The 21,234-nt window shown below is 39.8% G+C and overlaps 2 protein-coding genes across 3 annotated transcripts in view; both read left to right on the forward strand.

Moving 5' to 3' along the window:
* The window catches only part of LOC112144307 (tripartite motif-containing protein 16-like), a gene marked incomplete in the record, with an annotated part of 1,074,856 nt that overhangs the window by 669,641 nt on the left and 383,981 nt on the right, over positions 1-21,234 (forward strand).
* larp4b (La ribonucleoprotein 4B) overlaps positions 1-21,234 on the forward strand; it is a 105,934-nt gene that overhangs the window by 49,074 nt on the left and 35,626 nt on the right. For both annotated transcript variants that reach the window (XM_024268702.2, XM_036216288.1), the window contains exon 3: positions 17,891-18,044. In XM_024268702.2, coding sequence (XP_024124470.1) covers positions 17,891-18,044 — 154 coding nt within the window. The remainder of the gene's footprint in view (positions 1-17,890; positions 18,045-21,234) is intronic.

Here is a 21,234-nt window from a genome sequence, read left to right on the forward strand (position 1 = left end):
CTGCATAACAGTGAAAATTAATGCTATGTTTCCTGATTATGTTTCCTAAGGGCAGCATGTAAAGCGTGAACAGAATGGGCCCTAGAACCGAGTCCTGTGGGACTCCATAGCTAACTCGAGTATAACGAGAGGACTGTCCATTTACATTAACAAACTGGTATCTATCAGATAAATAGGATTCAAACCACTGGAGGGCAGATCCCCTGATCCCTATGTCATGCTCTAGTCTCTGGAGTAAGATGCTGTGGTTGATGGTATCAAAGGCTGCACTGAGGTCTAACAGGACCAGAATAGAGATTAGTCCCTTTTCAGAAGCCAATAGCAAGTCATTAGTAACTCTAACCAGTGCAGTTTCAGTGCTATGGTGAGGTCTGAACCCTGACTGAAAATCTTCAAAGTGATTGTTGTCCTGTAGGTGGCACTGCAGCTGCTTTACTACAACTCTTTCTAGGATTTTAGATATGAATGGGAGATTAGATATTGGTCTATAGTTGGCCAACATGTCAGGATCCAGGCTGGGTTTTTTCAAAAGAGCTTTACCAACCGCATATTTAAAAGACTGAGGCACATGACCAGTCTCTAGAGAGGTATTTATTATAGTTAATATGGATTCACTAATAAGGGGGAAGATTTATTTAAAAAGTTTAGTGGGGATTGGGTCTAAGAGACAAGTGGAGGTTTTAGAAGACGTAATAACTGATGCTATTTCTGCTTGGTCCACAGCAGTAAAGCAGTCTAATGTTACAGACATTTCTATGGATGCCTTTATTTCTACGACTTCTGCCTGCTTTGGGCTGATTGTGGGAATAACCACATTTAGCTTGTTTCAAATATTTGAGATTTTACTATCAAAGAATTGAAGGAAATCTCTAGAGCTGATAGTAGCAGGAATATGTGGTTCAACCGAGCTGTGGCTGCTGGTCAGCCTGGCTATAGTACTAAAGAGAAATCTTGGATTATTTGCATTTTCTGCTATTAAAGTTGAGTAATATTGAGTTCTCGCTTTACGCAGGGATTTTTTATAGCTTAAGAGGCTACATTTCCAAGCATTCATTGAGTGCTCTGATCTGGAATGGCACCATTCTAATTTACGAGTTATTTGTTTTAGAGAACGTTTTTCAGCGTTAAACCACGGTGCTACTCTGTTTTGTCTAACAAGCTTAAGTTTCAGAGGGGCAACAGCATCAAGTGTTCCTCTGAGGGCTTGCATGGTATCATTGACAAACTGATCATTATCAACGGGGCTTAAAGAGCTCTGAGAATATTTATCCAACATGTTACTAAACATTGGTTGGACTGCGAGTTTAAATTCGGACACAGAACGGTCAGATAATGTTCGTTTAAGCTCTTTCTTATTTATTGGAGCAGTAGCATTTTCTAATTTAAACTGAAAGGTAATTAGAAAATGATCTGAGAGTATGGGGTTATGAGGAAGGACATTCAGCTGGCTAATCTCAACTCCATGAGTTAAAACAAGGTCCAGGGTGTGCTTATGACAGTGAGTAGGTTGATTTACATTTTGTGTGAAACCAACATTTTCTATTAAAGCCGCAAATGCGTTTCCAAGACAGTCACTGGAATCATCAATATGAATATTAAAATCTCCTGTTATTATGATTTTGTCAGAATCTAATATAATATTTGATAAAAATTCAGAAAACTCAGATAAAAATTCTGAATACGAGGGCGATAAATAATTATAAATAAAACTGCTTTTTGAGTCTTTCTGTTTGGGTGATTTATAGATAGTACAGTGCTCTCAAAGGAATTATAAATGTGTTTAACTTTAATGTTAAGGATTAAGCATGACTCTGAAATTATTGTTAACCCACGTCCTTTCCCAGAAATCCTGGATTTCTGATAGTTATTATAGCTAGGGGGGGTTGCTTCATTCAGCCGAACATAATCATCCTGTTTTAGCCAGGTTTCTGTTAGAGCTAGCAGGTTAAGTTTATTATCATTAATCAATTCATTGACTAACAGGGACTTTGAGGAAATTGATCTAATGTTTAGCAGCCCACATTTAATTACATCATAATTTTTGTTACTGTGATTCATTCCGTTCATTTGCCTTCCATCACATAAGCTAATGCTAGGAACTGCTGGGTTAGCCCTGTTTGGGGTTAGCACCAGCGCTAAAGGCAGCTCAGGGGAGAGTTTTAAACTACTGCTCTCTTCCCGGGTCTCCTCTCTGTCTTGTCAGGCTGCATGGCTAAAGCTAGCAGAAATGTTTCTGGACAGAAGAGCCGCTCCATCCGAACTGGGATGAATGCCATCTCTGCGCATGAGACCAGGCTTTCCCCAGAACATGCTCCAGTTGTCCACAAAGCTAACGCCATTTTCTGGGCACCATTTAGCTAAACAGCGGTTAAATGATCAAAAGCGGCTGTACATTTCATCACTGACTACGTTTTGGAGAGGACCAGAGAAAACTTCTGTGTCTGACACAGATTTAGCCAGTTTATACATCAATTCTACGTTTAATTTAAGAATCTCTGATTGTCTTCGTCGGGTATCATTGCCGCCAGCGTGAATTACGACCCGACGGAACCTCGCCTTACTCTGGGCTAACATTCGGAGGTTTCCGTCGATGTCACCAACTCTGGCTCCCGGGTAACATCTAACTGTAGCTCCCTTGAGCTTTACGTGTCTGACCTTGGAGGAGCCGATGACCAGGGTTTTCGGTTCAGTTGGTGCGTTACTGAGCAGAGAAAACCTGTTGCATACAGGGAGCTCCGTGTGTTCTACGTGCCTTCGTTTAGCTCTCTGCTTCTTCCCCACCTGTATAAACTCATCCTGGGGATTCCCCGACTGCTGAGAGGGCGGTGGGATGCTAGCTAAGTCAGCTTTACTAGCGCGGCTAGCGATCCGAGTAACAACAACATGGCTAGCTGGTTTAGCTTCCATTGAGCTAAGACGCGCTTCCAGCTGTTCAAGCCTGGATAACAGGTCTGAGATCAGGTTACAGTTAACACAGCTACCATTATCTCCACTAAATGAGGCGGGATCCCGACTAAACATAATACAAGTGGGGCAGGAAAGAGGGGTGGGAGCCGGAGAGGTAGAAGACATGCTAGGACAATCACTGGTTTACGCTCACCAGAATGGCGTCCGGTGTAGGGCGCCTTTGCCCCGTTGATGTAGGCTCAGGAGGCTATAGCCCCAAACGGCGTCTTTCTGAGTCACGTCCGGCGTCCCTCCGAACACAGCTGTCAGACTACGACGTTCTGCGGGCGTCTTCCTGCTGCGGGCGTCTTCCTGCTGCGGGCGTCTTCCTGCTGTGGACACACCATTCAAATGCAATCTGTCAAACTCTGCCGTCAAACTCAGTGGGCGGGCCTAACTCTTATCATCTCTGCTCCATTGCTCTGGCCTGGTGCAATCCTCGTCATGGCGAAACCAGTAATGGAGACCCTTGTGATCTTTCTTAATGGACAGGACCTCAAAGCAGGACCGTTGATCTCAGGAATCTTAGTTTTGAAAGTTTTTGTTTGACACCTCACTCACATACACGCTGTAAACATTGTTTTGGTGAAACAAAGAACTTTTGTTAGGTTCGCTAAATCAAAATTTATTCTCCATCCACTTCCGCTGCACCGTTGTTAACACCGGATCCTTTCCCCACGGAGTTTCCGCTTTTGTATGGAATGGGAGACTCCCTGGCTGGGAACGGAGCTCGCCAAATAACCCTGAATGCAGTGTGCAAACGGGTGTGTTCCCACGTTGCTCATTGCACAACGGAGGTTGTTCGGTAAAGTTAGAAAGATATTCACAGATTCACACTTCCGGGCTCAATAGCTCTTCAGAAAAACGTTCAAATATGACAGCAAGTATCTCAATCGTCTTGTGTCAACACAGAGAGTCACCTACACAAGTATTTCAAAAGAAAAAAGACTGTTTTTTTTCCCCGTTTAATAAGAAGTGTTCTCCTCAGGCTGCTGGAGAGACAGCAGCGAGACGGCTGCTAAGGGACCGTCTACAAAGTGCAAGCTTCCAGAAAAGGCCATTCTGTAAAAGTCAATAACCTCTCAGAAACAAATAAATATCGACTTTTAAGTTAACTCGTGATGGAGATTCGTCACCATATTCGTGCTACAATAAAGATTTTGAAAAAAAATCCTTTATTTTATTATTTTGATTTTAACAATTTTAATAGATATATGAAGCATGAAAAATATGCTCAAAAGCTCTAGGAATATTAAAGCTAGAGTCACCAAACTTTCTGCACTGACTAATGATGATCTTACGGGTCAACTACAACAAAGATTATGGCAAAGATTTACTTTATTAATTTTTCTGATTTTGAGTATGGATCATATTTGGTCTAAAATGCTTAATAGCTCTGAAGATATTCAAGTTAGACTCACCAAACTTTCTGTACTGACTAATGATGAGCTCGTTGTTTTACTACAACAAAGATTGTGGCAGAAATATACTTTTTTCATTTTTATACTTTTTCCCCCCCAAAAACATGGATCATATTTGGTCTAAAATGCTTAATAGCTCTGCCTCGGACAGTTCAGGCCTCCGCGTTGTGCGTTAATTTCTCATAATGCACACTTCGTCGGGTATTATCCCTTACTTAGTTCAAGTAAATCTGCTGCAGCTGGAGGATCTGATCAAACACAAGATGCATTTTATTTTAAAAGGAACTTGTATGAGCTACTTTCAAAAGTAAAATAAGTTAATTTATAAAGAAAAACTCCATTGTAGAGATTATTTTAAAGTAGGGCTGCCACAATTATTCGATTAGTCGCGACTACGTCGACTATTAAAATAGTCGACAACTATTTTGGTCGTCGAAGCGTCGTTTTTTTGTTTGTTTTTTCCTTGTTTTGATCTCAAAACTACGGTGCGCGCTTTCTAATGCCAGGTCTGCCATTCTCTTCACACATGCGCAGTGGTGCTAAGCCGGTTACCAGTGATGTTGATGGGTAGGCTGGAGTATCAACAACAACACAAAACACGCTAACGGAATTCGAAAATGTGGGGAAACATAAGAAAAATAAAAGAGGAAGATTGTCCGATGTAATTTCTTTAAGGCAGAACTTGTGTTCCATGAGATCACTATGGCGGTGCGTGAAGATGAAGCATGTTGTGACTAAGTTTGATCACGTTGAACAGAGAGCTTCGTCTAAGCTAACATCGGCGCTAACACAGCTAGCTCTGCCGGGGCAGTTTTCCGAGTATAAATGGATCCTGTTCGGCTGTCATTAATGCACTGTTTGGAGATAATCCATCAGATCTGCATCAGATCCGTGTCTACAGTACCTCTCTGTCTGTATAATGAACGTTTCATCATTCGCGCTTTTTGAACCAAACGCCGCGAGGGCGGCGCGGGTTATGAGTTACACTGGAAATGAACCACTCGTCCAAGGCTTCATTTATATTTGCCGCCGAGATCTTGTCATTCAGTTCAAAGAGCGGATTATGAAGCGTTCACCGCGCAGACAGAGACGCTGTGTGTCGGTACGGATCTGCCGCGGAGTTGTGGATCGATGTGCGAGTCCCAAAGGTGAAGTAGCTCCATAGACTGTACATAAGAATTACTGGATAGAGCAAGCCCCCCTCCTTCCGTGTTCCATATAGGAAGTACCACTGGGTTGCAAAAAGGCCAAAGTCCCATTGACTTCCATTGGGAAACAGACAGTTATTTCTCAGTCATTTTATATGTCAGAATAATCATTCTTCCTCTGCTGCTTTCTGCTTAACTTCTTTTTTCTAATCCTAATTTTTTTTTAAATATTTTTTTCACTTATCATAGCTTATTAGAGTTATAAATTGACCAGTCAGATGGCTCAATAAACGTTTGTGGGTCTGACGTCCAACGCTACTGTTGTTTTCCTCAATGGAATGTACCGATGCAGCAGTTTAAAACAACAAGAGGCGCATGCTGTCGACATTTTTAGATGAGGATTTACTCTGTAGAAATAGATTTCAGTCTGAGGTTATGTGCTTTGGACTTTTTTGTTTGTTTAACGTCCGTTTTTCTTTTTTTTCACTGTTTTGATTGTAGCTTATAAATTATAAATTGCGTATATGCGCATAAAATCACCAGCCAAAGTTTCATCTTCGCTGCACTTTTCCAGCTTGCAGCCTGAATTAGACGCAGCCGTCTGAGGAGCGCGAGACAAACTTGAAAGGACCTGGTCGTATTTTTAAACAGAAAAAATATCCAGTTGTTCACTTGTTAGGATGGTTATTTATTTTAAATACCGCTGAACGCGCTTCTCACGTGCATCTGATCAGACTGTAACGTGGCAGCGCATGTGAAGAGACGAGCTGCAGCTACGGCACGCGCGAGGGGGTCAGCGGCGTCACCCAAATGCTCCTTTTAGCTCGACTAAAAGGAATAAACGTAAGTAAATCCCAAAGGACCGCTGACATAATCAAATGTTGGAATGGGTCTCCCTCAAAGACTTCAGAATCAGAATCAGAATCAGAAAACTTTATTGGTCCCAGAGGGCAATTCATTTGTAGACTACCAGTGCAGTTTCTCACACACACAACACAATCACATTAATGTGTCAGATCATCATAGTTAAAAAAAAAAAAACAACGACTTGTACAATTCTCCAGAGCCGCCATTATTAAAGTAGAAGGCGGATGGTTGCAATAAACTCACTCCTGATTGGCGACAGTACTTTCTGTAGATTCCCTGACTCAGCTATGACTTAGACCAGGGGTCTCAAACTCAATTCAGCCGGGGGCCGCTGGTGGCAGAATCTAAGTGAGGCCGGGCCGCATCAAGATTTTCACAAGAAAATCGCTGAGAAAACATTCCAATGTTCTTAAATATCTTTATTTTAACACAAAATAATGAATAAATAATGAATGACATGTATAGATCTTTGTCCGTGTTGATTTATATATATAAAAAATAAGGGTAGTTAATGTCTGTTTCTGAAATAGTTTATATTGAAGATTAAACTTAAGATATATTGCTAGGGGGTAGAATTAAAAAAAGTTTTTTAAACTTCTTCCTACTCCATTTCAAACTACATAATTGAGGTGTAATGTATTTATTTATAATTTATATAGAATTTTCTGTTATTGTTTTCTTGTTTTTTACCATGTACATTAAAAGATGAATAAAAAAACAAATAAATTAGTAATAAATAAATAAAATAATAATAAAGACCAAACAACAGAACCAGACGACTGAAGGAACCACATATTGACTGACTAGAGAAAACTAATTATTTGTGTTCAGTTTCAAATGTCTGTATTAACAGATCCTCCTTCAGAGTTAGAGAACCCCGGTAACGAGAAAATCTTTGAAGGATTTCATTTTATGTAGATTTTTGTAGAACTCTCCTCACAATAAATAAATCTGACCTACAGTGGTGGACAAAAGTGTTGGTACCTCTCAGTTAAAGGACAAACCCACAATTCTCACTGAAATTACTTGAAACTTATAAAAGTAACAATAAATAAAAAAAATGAAAATTAAACAATCAAAATCAACCATCAATTTTGAATTGTTGATTAACATAATTATTTTAAAAAACAAACTAATGAAACAGGCCTGGACAAAAATGATGCTACCTCAATGAAAGATTGAAAACTATTTGACCAGAGTGACATGATTAACTCAGGTGTGTCCTTTAATTGACATCACAGGTGTTTTATTTATTGTTACTTTTGTAAGTTTTGAGTGATTTCAGTGAGAATTGTGGGTTTGTCCTTCTTTAACTGAAGGGTAACAACACTTTTGTCCACGTCTGTATGTGTCTTCCATTCACTGGAGGTGTGGGGTGCTCGTGCGCGCGCCGGCTGCATCAGCGCGCATGGGGGGGGGGCTGTTCTGCTTTCCATGGGGGTTCTATGCAAACGCGCGTAGCAGAATATCGGACTTCTATCGCGTTTGCATAGACTGGAATGCGCGCCGACACAGTCAGTGTGCCAACCTTAAGAATCACAGACACGCGCACGCAGGTGCGAGCCGAGCTCAGGATCACATGTCTGACAGGCGGGTGCCGCGGATCGCCGCGCGGGGCGGGCTACAGGTCTGTGGCTCGGAGCTTGTGGAGTTCTGGTTATGAACAGCCAGCACGTCAAAAAACGTATTCCTCCACATCATATCTGTCTCTCATTCATTCTGAGAGAGACATCCACAGACGGAGTTGGTAGCCCCTTCGACACGCGGCGCGGCGACAGAAACACATTTTTTGACGAGCCGCGAGCAGCAAGTTCCCCACGCGGGGCACGAGAATATATCACACAAATCGCGTTTGGTGCTTCATGGCTCCACCTCCGCCAAGCTGATTGGAGGAAGGAATGAATGATAGACGGAGGCACTTGACAGCCCGCCGATTTCCCGCCTCCAGAGTCATATACCTCACTGTGATTGGTTCGTTCAGCTCTGCACACAGCAGCTGTCATTCATTTCAGCCTTGCGGGCCGCACTAACAGTAATCTTTCATATGAAGACGCGGGCCGCAAATCATCATCCTGCGGGCCGCAGATGGCCCGCGGGCCGCGAGTTTGAGACCCCTGACTTAGACCAATCGCTGAAGATGGGTTGCAGATGTTAGCAATATGCCGATATCTGTTTCAGGAAGTGACAGTGAAAGCGGCGGCCTATTTTCGCGAGGAGAGGAGGTAATGCATTTCCAATGGGGGACCTCATTGCTTGCTAAGTCCATTATTTTTACAGTCAATGAGTAGCTCGCATAAAAGTCCAGAGCTAAGTTTACGAGTGTAGCATAACATTAGCCGAATAAGCATACAATTAAATGTAACTTGATGTCACAAAAATGACAACAAACAGCAAAGTAACCACAACATTTAAGAAGTAGCACAGATTTATGGGCAGTCCACCAAACTGAAAAATATGATGTAATTTCGTTCTGCGCATATGCAGTGGATGTAGGTAGAAAAAGAATGAAAGAACTGATGTACATTCTAACATCCCCTGCTTTTCTCCCTTTTTGAAAATATACATTTTCCCACTTTTTTTTAAAGATGTTATGTCTTAAAGCTCTTTGTTTATCTGGGCATCAGGTTTTTTATGTATAGGAATATCTTCAGTTCAAAGACGTCATTAGTAATAATAAATGGGCCTCAGTGAGCAAATATTTTAAGTGTGTTTATATCTGCTAATAGCTTCTGAAATACTTTACACATGTTTTATTAAATATACATATTAAACCTTTAAAAAATACTTGCAGGCTTTTAATACATTTTCTGTAGTTGATTCAGATTACTTCATTTGATTTAAGTTTCGTCTTAATGCCAGAAGAAAACCTGCATGATTCATTAAAAGGCTTAGTAAACTATTGTCTTTATTTTTAGTTAGCATATAGCTTAAACACTTCAAGTTTAAAGTCAATTATGGTTAAGATGTGTGTTTTACATCCAGTCGCCGCACGAACCGATTAGTCAACTAATCGAAAAAAAAATAATCAGAGATTAGAACCTCCTCCATAAGAAAGTAAAATAAACAAATAATGCTTGAAGGAACGTACTGAGGCACGAGGAACTTAAAACTTCTGATTCATAAGTTTGGGGGGTCACAAACTCCTGAAACTGTCTCCCTGCGCGTGTGAGATGGGGGAGGGGAGGGGTGAGCACCTACAGTTTGAGCTCAATGAGTCAGCAGAATTCGCAGCACCATGGTTTGCTCCGAACAAATGACTGCTGTTCGCCAACCATACGTCTGATCGGAATAATTCCTTCAGTTTTGTAAACCTCAGGCTCAGGATAATTTAGAAATATATGTTTTATGTGTGTCAAACATAACATCTTTTTGTGAAAATAATCTGAAGTGAGAGGAGTTCATCCTTCCTGTCCTCACTTCAAAATCCTATGTTAACGGATGGGTAGACAGCAATTTGACATGTTTCAAACAAATGTCTATATCTTCAAAACTACATAAGATATCAAAACAGTTGAACCCTTGTAAGAACCACAAGGTTTTCGACTATCATCTGTGTAAGTTTCATGTTTCTATGTTCAAAGGTGCTCTCACAATGGCAATTTAAGAACAGTCCACAACATAAAAAGCATTCGTGTTCTGTACAATAGGAAAGTATAGGGAATTTGGGTGGATTTTGTCTCAAACTTGGGGCTCTTGCAAAGAAAAAAAACTGCTCAACCCATGACTTTGAGGGTGGTTTTAATCGAATCTAGACAAAAATACCTACATTTTGGTGAAAAAATTGTGACTCTATGACCAACAGTTCAGGAATTACAGCGATTTGTTCAGAAAAGTTTTCTCTTTCAAACTATCTTGTCCTCACTCTAAGTGATGATGTCACACGCTCTAGCAACTGCCAAAATCGGCCCTAAAGTCCAAAATTGCCTGATTTCAAACAGCTGTAGTTCAAAAACTATGGGACATATCCACAAGAAAAGCAATAGCTGAAATTCCCCATCCCTCCACTACGTTTTAAAGTTTTAATGGTGTCTGTAGCTCAAAACTTGTAGGAGGAGATACATTTCAAAAACAGTAAAGTTGAAAAAATGTCCCTATTGACTTCAATGTTATTTTAAATTTAAACAAGTTCAAAAATTTCAAAAAGTATAAAAATTTGCAGAGTTGTTTAAAGACAGCAGAAAAGTCCACAAATAGCAGAATAAGTACATGTTTGAATTTTTAGAATAGCATAAAATATGCAGAAGTTACAACTGCAGAAAGTTTGGAGTTGCTGAAGAGCCTTCACAATGCATTACAATGGGAAACGTTGCAGCAATTTTGTTGAATTGCTCAAAAACAAAAAGTTGCAGAAGAGATTTCAGAGAGCAATAATGTCCTCAACAAGCTGAACATTTTGATACTTGAATGACAAAAATCAGATGAATTATGCAGAAGATATGGATCGCCGAAAAACGTACGGAAGAAAGGAGAATAAGAAGTATAAAAAAACAGAAGGAGAACTAGAAAAATTTGCATTTCCTGCGGAAATACGTTTGATTGCAATTTTGGAGAAAGTGGTTTCTTTAATTGCTTCATTGCATAAGTTTTTGCAGAAGACGCTGAAGTTTACCATATGTTGCTGAAGAAAATGCAGAAATCAGCAATGCTGTCACTAAATGGTAAAATCTTTCTGGTTTGCAGAAGAGGTAATTGCTGCGGGGAAAAAAAATTGGCAGAAGTGATTACAGAAATAAGTAATATTATCAATGAATGGCAGGAATATGTTTGATTGTGAAAATCTATTTTTTGAAGAAAAATCAAATCATTATTTGCAGAAGGAATTGTTGAAGAAAGCAATACTGGCAGTATATACATTGCACAAAACAGAAATTGAAAAACACACAAGTGTACTGAAAAATCCAGGTTAGTTGAAAACCATAAGAATTGAGACTTAAAAGAAGAGAGTCTTGTAAAATTGCAGTGGTAAAAAACGCTGAAAACTGCCTAAAATGGTGTAAACTTAAACAAAGTTACCACAAAGTATCAAGAAGAGATAATTGCAGAATTGTTTAAAAACAGCAGAACAGTCCACAAAAAGCAGAATGAGTTCATGTTTGAATTTTTTGAATACCACAACTAAGGCAGAAATTTGTGAAAATAGCAAATAATATAAAAAAATTGCTAATATCTATCTAAAATATTAGCTTAATAGGAAATTTGCCTAAAAAATATCAGTGGATGCCAAATTAGCCACAAATGCTATCATGTTCAGAAACTCCAAAATACACTAAAAACCCACATTGAAAGCTAAAATAGCCAACAATGCTAGCATGTAGCTAAAATATTGGCTTAATTCAAAATTAGCCTAAAAAACGTGAGTAGATGCTAAATTAGACACAAAAGCTAGCATGTTCCTAAAATATTAGCCAAACTCCAAAATACCCTGAAAATCCCCAGTAAAAGCTAAAATACCCAAAAAAGCTAACATGTAGCTAAAATATTTGCTTAACTTAAAAATAGCATTAAAATCTTCAGCAAATGCCAAGTTAGCTCTACATGCTATTAGAGTGAAGAACATTGTCTGTGGTTTGACTCAGCAAAAATTTAAATACAAATGCCCACAAAGCATTACAGTAACGATGCATGGTAGTTCATCAAATAAATAGCATTTACATCTGACAGCTGGGCAGGACAGTTTTATCAGTATCTTGTCCAAGAACTGTAACACCAGAATGGGCAGGGGGAACTTAAAACTTCTAAATCATTAGTTTGGGGGGTCACAAACTCCTGAAACTGTCTCCCTGTGTGTGAGGTGGGGGAGGGGAGGGGTGAGCACCTACAGTTTGAGCTCAATGAGTCAGCAGAATTCGCAGCACCATGGTTTGCTCCGAACAAATGACTGCTGTTCGCCAACCATACGTCTGATCGGAATAATTTCTTCAGTTTTGTAAACCTCAGGCTCAGGATAATTTAGAAATATATGTTTTATGTGTGTCAAACATAACATCTTTTTGTGAAGATGATCTGAATTGAGAGGAGTTTATCCTTCCCGTCATCACCTCAAAATCCTATGTTAACGAATGGGGAAACAGATATTTGACATGTTTCAAACAAATGTCTATATCTTCAAAACTACGTGAGATATTAAAACAGTTGAACCCTTGTAAGAACCACAAGGTTTTCGGCTATCATCTGTGTAAGTTTCATGTTTCTATGTTCAAAGGTGCTCTCACAATGGTAATTTAAAAACAGTCCACAACATAAAAAGCGTTTGTGTTCTGTACAATGGGAAAGTATAGGGATTTTGGGTGGACTTTGTCTCAAATTTGGGTCTCTTGCGAAAAGACTGCTCAACCCATGACTTCGAGTGTGATATTAAACAAATCTAGACATAAATACCTACATTTTGGTGAAAAAATTGTGACTCTGCGACCAACGGTTCAGGAGTTACAACTATTTGCTCGGAAAAGTTTTCTCTTTCAAAATATCCTGTCCTCACTCTAAGTGATGACGTCACACGCTCTAGCAACTGCCAAAATCGGCTCAAAAGTCCGAAATTGCCTGATTTTAAACAGCTGTAGTTCAAAAACTATAAGACATATCCACAAGAAGAGTAATAGCTGAAATTCCCCGGCCCTCCACTACAGTTTAAAGTTTGAATGGTGTCTATTGCTCAAAAATTGTATAAGGAGATACATTTCAAAAACAGTGAAGTTGAAGCACTGTCCCCATTGACTTCCATGTTATTTTAAATTTAAACAAGTTCAAAATTTTCAAAAAGTATAAAAATTTGCAGAATTGTTTAAAGACAGCAGAAAAGTCCACAAATAGAACAAGTACATGTTTGAATTTTCAGAATAACAAAGTATGCAGAGGTTATAACTGCAGAAAGTTTGGAGTTGCTGAAGAGCCTTCACAATGCATTTCAATGGGAAAAGTTGCAGCAATTTTGTTGAATTGCTGAAAAACAAAAAGTTGCATAAGAGATTTCAGAAGAGAGCAATAATGTCCTCAATAAGCTGAACATTTTGATACTTGAATGACAAAAATCGGATGAAGTATGCATGAGTTACAGGCGGACAAAAAACGTACGGAAGAAGGAGAATAAGCAGAAGAATAAAAAAACAGAAGAACAATAGTTTGATTGCATACTGCAATCAAACTAATTAGTTTGAAAAAGTAAATGCCAATTTAGGTAAAAACAACTAGCATGTTTCTTAAAAAAATAGCCATAATTCAAAAAAGCTTTAAAAACCTCAGATGGTGTGAAATTAGTCTAAAAAGCAGCATAATTTGAACATATGTGGTTCATTACTAAATTAGCAGAAAAGAAATTGAATAAAATAGTTATAACAGCTAGCATATTATTAAATATTAGCAGAATCTCAAAGTATGTTACAAATCTTCACTTGATGCCAAATTAGCCATATGTTGCTATGAGTGAAAGAAGACAAAGGTTTGTAATTGCATGAAGTGTAATTTACTACACAAACCTGAATGATTATGTCCATAGAGCTCATTGACAATTTCTATACATTTAAATATACAGCCATCATTCCAAAAAATTACTTTAAACATGTGAGCAGGAAGGCTTCTTCAAATTGTTTTGTTCAAAATCATCTGTTCAGCCGAAAGAGCAATCAGAGCATCATACTTTTAATTTTAAAGTCTGACATCGATGTACATGTCATGAGATCTGCAGCATCATCAAATTCAGTTAGACTATAAATGTGGAAGAGTCCAGGACACTCAGTGCAGCCACATGTAAAGCTCTTAAGTTCTGGAATCAATGCATTTCAATGAGGTTTACTACCTCCAAACAAATGTTCATACAGGGCTGGGCGGTTTTTTATCGTCATATTGCCCAGCCCTATGTTCATATCTTCAAAAGTCTTTCACTTATCAACAATGTTGAACCCTTGTTAGAACCACAAGGCTTTGAGCTATTATGTGTGAAAGTTTCATGTTTGCAAGTTCAATTGTGTTCTCACAATGGCAAGTTAAAAACATTGAAGGGTTTCAGAAAAGCCGGAAAATTTAATATGGCAGGGTATAGGGAAGATGAGGCAACTTCATGTCATTCTAGGCATTATGGGGGCAAAAGTATTTGCAGTATAGGTTTGAGAGTTAGATTTTATGAATCTAGAGGGATTTTACTGTGTTTTGCTGAAAAAATATGACTCTGTGACTAACGGTTGCTGAATTACAGCAGTTTATCAGGTTTTTTTTTCTTTTCAAACCAGCTCTCCTCACTCTGAGTGATGACGTCACCCACTCTAGATTCCTCTCAAATCTTTGAAAAATCCCAAAATTGCCTGATTTCAAACAGCTGTAGTTCAAAAACTATAAGACATATCCACAAGAGAAGTAATACCTGTATAATCCAGTCCCTCTAATACATTTTAAAGTTTGAATGGTGTCTGTAGCTCAAAAATTGTAGGAGGAGATACATTTCAAAAACAGTGAAAAGAAGACTTCTAATTGACTTCCATTATATTTTATTTTTAAACAACTTTAATTATTTCAAAATCTATAAATTGTTGCACAATTATTTAAAAACAGCTAAAAAGTCCTCAAATAGCAGAAGAAATTCATGTTTATTTTTTTTAAATGGTATAAAGTATGCAGAAGTTACAAATGCAGAAAGTTTGGACTGCAAAAAAAGCCTTCTCCATTCATTTCTATGCAAACATTTGCATAAATTTGCATAATTTGCATAAAAACTATAAGATGCAGAATAAATGTTTAAAGAGAGCATACATCTCCTTAATAAGCCAAACATTTTGATACTTGAATGGCAGAAATTGCATGAAGTATGCAGGAGATATGGATCGCCAAAAAACGTACGGAAGAAGAAGAAGAAAATAATAAAACAGAAGAACAATAGTTTGATTGCATACTGCAATCAAACTAATTAACATTTTTAGGTGATTTTTAAATAAAACAATCCAAAAAATCTGCTGCGAAATCCTGGAGGGTCTGCTAAATTAAATAATAAAAGGAGAAATACAATGAAGGTGCACCAAAGTCATAATGATGGAAAATGTCTTGGCTGGCATGATTTTCTTGCTTTTTTTGATTAAGTGAGCCTGCTGCAGCAGGAGGATTGTCTTTGAGACGGTGTGTATTTTATTTTGAAATGAACTTCAATGTGCTGCTGTCAAAAGTATAACATGTTAAAGTTATTCATAGAGAAATAAACAGCGTGCGTGCGTTCATGGCAGAAAACCCAGGCCTGTGCCGGCTGCCCCCCTGGGCAGTTGATAACTTGTCCGTCCACACTGCTCGTGATGAATCACACTGTCGTTTCCTCCCAAAATACATCTTCAATCAGGCCAGAAACTAACCTTTTCGTCCACTATGAAGGGAAGAACATTTAAACATTTTGAAAGGTCAATCAAAGTCCAGTCCGTGCACATTGCCTGATGTCAGCAACAGTTACTATGGCAGCCAGCTTGGACAGGAGTGGGGGTCCTACATTGGAGCCAGACTGAATGATTAGTATAGGCTGCTGGCTGTCAGACGTATCTTTAAAGATCCTCAGCAAAGATGACTAAAGCCCAGATACAGCATCACCAACTTTTTATCCCACTTTCCTGCTTGCTCCAGACTCCAAGCTTTCTGTCCCCAGCAACTCGTTAAGAGTGATCCATAAAAATTAAGCTCAGGGGGCAGACTAATCTGTGAAATGCCCGGGGGGGCCATGTAGAGAGGGCATTGTTGGTAGAAGGGTTGTTTCAGCTCAGGTGAGATTCTCAACAGCACGAGCGGCTGCTGCCGTGATTTTCCCGGAGAATGAGTCAGTCCAACAGTGACAAAACCAAAGCAGACACGGATGCTGAACAGGAGCAAGGCAGCCAGTCAGCTTCTGCAACGTCAGCCTAACCACCAGGGCAGCAGAGCCCCAGTGCTGTCATCAGATTTGTTGAATCAACCGAGCATTGGATCAGTGATGGGCAGACGGAGCGTGCCGGTACCTGTGATCTGACGGGAGTGGTGGCACATGAACTTGGAGGAGTCTGGCTGACGCTTTAGGACAGGCCGTCTCTGCAGACATTTTTTTACCTCCTAGTCATGGATTGGATGCAGTGGAGTCTTGTGGCCTCGCCTGCAGGAAGCCTGTTAGCGTGTGAGAAATGCATGCTGACCTACTGCTTTGATCCTGTGAGTACGTTTGGCAGACCTGTATGTGTTGGGTTAGCATATGCCAGCACCATCCTGGTTTCTGTCACAGCATCATAAAGATATTAATTATGTTCTATTTCAAGCATATGTATCTGCATATGTTAAACCTTTTCTGCACTCTTTAAGGAATTTGAAAGGAAAAGTCACATTAAGGTGCTGTCTCTTTGTGGTTCAGTTGTAAGCTCAAGTCAATCAAATCCTTTCATCTGTTTTCTTGAAATGCACATTTTTTAAAGACTATAGCAACTTTTCTCTTGTTTTTGTATAGGAATTCTTAATTTTATTTAGAAATGTTTCACCTTTTGTTCAGTGAAGTTATTCACTGAAATATCTTTATATTTCAACTAAATATGTTTCTCATAACCAAACACAATTGGTTTTAGTTAATCAATCTTGAAATTGAAGCATGTTACTCTTTTTTTGTCAGTATTACCAAGCTACAGGTCTGCGGCTCGGAGCTTGAGGAGTTCTGGTTAGGAACAGTCAGCACGTCAAAAAACGTATTCCTCCACATCATATCTGTCTCTCATTCATTCTGACAGAGACATCCACAGACGGAGCTGGTAGCCCCTTCGACACGCGGCGCAGCGACAGAAACACATTTTTTGACGAGCCGCGAGCAGCAAATTCCCCGCGCGGGGCATGTGAATTTGTCACGGAAATCACGTTTGGTGCTTCATGGCTCCTCCTCCGCCCAGCTGATTGGAGGAAGGAATGAATGATAGACAGAGGCACTGGACAGACCGCCGATGTCCCGCCTCCAGAGTCATATACCTCACTGTGATTGGTTCATTCAGCTCGGCACACAGCAAGTGTCATTCATATCAGCCTTGCGGGCCGCACTAACAGTAATCTTTCATATGAAGACGCGGGCCGCAAATTATCATCCTGCGGGCCGCAGATGGCCCGCGGGCCGCGAGTTTGAGACCCCTGCTCTAAGACTTATTGAATTGTAAAGCATTTAAGTTTCCTCAGATACATTTTAAAGTAGTTTCTTTTTTTTTGTTTATTTTAATATTTTATTGACTTTGAAGTACTAATGATTAATGCAGCATTCCTTGATCCTGCTCCTCCGGTCTCTTTGACCTGCATGTTTTCCTTATTTTGCTCTGATATACCATATTCCAAATCTACAGAGCGTAAATAAACAGAAAAAGCTGTATAAATAAACTATTTAATGTACAGGTTGTGTAACTCAAAACCTTTTTCACAAAGTAAGCTACTGTAAATGTCAAGAGTAATTTAGCTGGTTTGAGGTTTTTCACCCTATTTTTACTACTGTCACTGACACACATCAGCAGAAAGTGACGTCTTTTTTTTTTAAACTATTGTTTGTTTTTGCAGGAATCCGCCAAGGTTTCAGACCTTAACCCCAATGCGAAAGCATGGGCCAACCACATGTTTAGCCTCGATCAGAGAGGGACTGCAGACACAACAACTGCTGCCCTGCAGCAATGGAAGGAAGACTGCGATAGTTCAACGAACCCTGGCCCAGAAGGTAGGCTCTGCCCCCAAATCCTTATCTGATGCTTTCTGCTGTACTTTCAGCATTGAAGCGGATGCTGCTGCTGTGTTTGAGTTAAGAGTAGGTTGTCCTTTTACTTGTTGGTTTTAATAAATTTAACAATTCTTCATTTATTTTAGAAAAATTTTCCCCAAGTTATTGGTCTACAGTAGGTCTACAGCTCAGTATTTAAAACTTTTAAATTCATTATTTAAATTAACAAAGTTATCAATTTTTAAAAATTGTTATTTTTTAGTTTTTCCAAGAACAAGATATATATATATATATATATATATATATATATATATATATCTTCCAATAGTAGCCGGTCTCTAATGGACGCCGATCTCCATTAAAAGCCGGGTGTGACACGTGCTGCTGTTATAAGACGCCGGTCTTTAATAGTAGCCGGACCGGCCAACTCGCACTCCTAAACACTAGGTGGTGAAATTGCACTCTGAAGTTGGTGCCGCCTGCCATTTAAATAAGAAAACAAAGAAGAAGAAGACCTGCGATTTTTAGGCTGGTGGTTGTCAATTGTAACTGTTTGTGTGTATGCTTGATAGGTATGGCTAAGAAACGCTCATTTGATTTAAATTTTAAACTTTGTGCAGTGGCATATGAAAATTCTGGAGAGGCCTCTGCCTGACACTTTGGAGTGGATCCTAAACGCACCAGAGAATGCCGTAAACAGGTGAATGATATGGAGAGGGAGGTTGCAGAAAAAGGACCAGCTAGCAAACGATTGAGGTGCTAAGAAAGCCAGTGACGAATTAGAGGAGCTTTTGTTAATATGGATTGTCGAGCAACGGCGTAAAGGTGCGCAAGTCTCCCAGAAAATGATTTGAACAAAAGCGAAGAGGATTTTAGACACGGAAATTGATGACTGTTCCAAAAGAAAAGAAACATTCACAGCCAGCTCGGGTTGGTTTGACAAATTTATGAAACCCCATCAGCTGTCGCTTCGCAGGAAGCCAACGCTGGCTCAGAAGGATCCAGCTGATTGACAAGCTAGTCTCCTTCGTCACGTGGGTTGCCTGAAAGCGAACTGCAAATGGAATTAAAGACGGCGACATCATCGCAATGGATGAGACGTCTGCTTGGTTCGACATGCCTGGATATACAACAGTCAAACCAACCGGCAGCAGGAGTGTCACCATAAAAACTTCCGGTCACAAAAAATCGCATTTCACTGTGACCTTGGCAGCGAAAGCAGACGGCACAAAATTGAAGCTGCTTATTGTGTTTCGGGGCGCAAAGCGGGAAATGGAAAGACTACAGGATGTCTAAGAGGCTGTGGTGGTGACCTCGGTAAATGGATGGATGAATCAGGAATTAACAGTCATGTGGTGTCAGAAAGTTTATATTTTCCGGAAGAGACTCCTTGTCCAGGATGCGTATCGCTGTCACATCAGTAAGGAAATGAAAGCAGAACTAAAGAAATATAACATACCAATGGCAGTTATCCCTGGTGGTTGCACCAAGTACATCCAGCCTGCTGATGTTGTGTGGAACAAGCCCTTCAAAGATCAGCTTCCAGAGTTTTATGACAAATGGATGCTCGGGGACGAAGATAAAGAGTGGACATCTGGCGGGAATTTAAAAGCGCCCGCTCTGCATTTGCTGGTTATGTGGATAACATCAGCGTGGCAAGAAATCACCCCAGAAATGATCAGAAAATCATTCAAGATCTGTGGAATCACCAATGCATGCGATGGGTCCGAGGATGATCTGATCCACTGCTTTAAGGACGGCCAGCCATGTCATGCTGAGAGAGCAGAACTTCAAACTGCGCGGCAGACAGCAGGAGCAGCTGTGCTGTCATTACAAGAGGCAGAAGACGAGGATGAACCGGAAAATAACGAAGGAATCGTCTCCGATTCAGACAGTGATGGTAAGAAATGTTGTTTATTGTCTTTATTGGATCTGCTGTACCAGCATGCTTGGGTTCTGAGCTTGTTGCATTTCCTCATGTTTTGTAGGGGATTAGTCGGGCCGGTAAACGCTTTTGTGGAGGAGTCAGGCTGGTCCTGGGCAGTGCCTGCGGCTTTGTGGCAAGAAAGTTCTAAAAAGAATATATTTTTGCTCCCGTGGTTGTTTTCTGAGCCAAGTTGTAAAGAAGCCAAGTTCCCTTTACTTAGTGAATTTTTTGGACTGATGGACGCTTTTGGGGAGGAGTCTCACGAGTCCCGGTCAGCGTCTACGGCATTATGGCGAGAAAGTTGTGGAAAGAACGTGTTTCTTATCATATAGCTGTTTTTGTGCTGATTTAAATTTCATCCCATTACCTAGTGAATTTGTTGGACTGATGAACGCTATTGTGGGAGAGTTGGACTGGAGCAGACCAGCGTCTATAGTATTTTTTTGACGAAAAATCGTTCCTGTCATGTTACCCAGTTTCTTGATGCTAATGGTAGACTATTACCTTACTGTTCTGAAAATGTATATAAATCTGGAAATATTATTGAAATATTCATCCAGTGTTGTCTATATTTTGTGGTAGACTATTACCTTATTGTTCTGAAAATGTATATAAATCTGGAAATATTATTGAAATATTCATCCAGTGTTGTCTATATTTTGTGGTTGAGTTTGAACCCATTAGCCATCCCCATTCTGTGTGTGACGGAATAAACGCTTGTCTCAGATAGATGCCGGTCTCTTATAAATGCCAGGCCGGCTGCCAAATTATTGGACTAAATGCTTTGACTACTATTGGAAGATATACGGTATATATAAACTTGTTAATTATTCGTCTATAACGCAACAAATTGTAAAGATTCTCTAGCTGAAAAATTAAAATACTGATATTATGGCACACACCCAAAGAGAGTTGAGTTAAAGCTCGTTATACAGGTGTTTAAACTATTGAGATACTTATAACTGGTTCATAAAAGAGTCCCAGCAGTAGAGCTGCATGTAAAGCCACATTTACAACGTGCCTGTTGTACACACCTTCCATCCATATGGTAAAAGTACTTCAGTCAAGTCACGATCTGCTGAAGTACTAGTTGGGCTTGACTGTTGAACTATCGTTTGTGACTCCTCTTACCCAAGTCCTAAAGCATTCATATTCAATTATTGTCAGACATGACCCACTCCATCAGTGGGTGTGCCTGGTCGGGCCTTGTTTACATCACTCCTTGGGGCCTCTGTTTCTCTTGGGTTCCCCTCTGCTCGGCGG

Source organism: Oryzias melastigma, linkage group LG17 (assembly GCF_002922805.2).
Source record: "Oryzias melastigma strain HK-1 linkage group LG17, ASM292280v2, whole genome shotgun sequence".
Classification (NCBI taxonomy): Eukaryota; Metazoa; Chordata; class Actinopteri; order Beloniformes; family Adrianichthyidae; genus Oryzias; species Oryzias melastigma.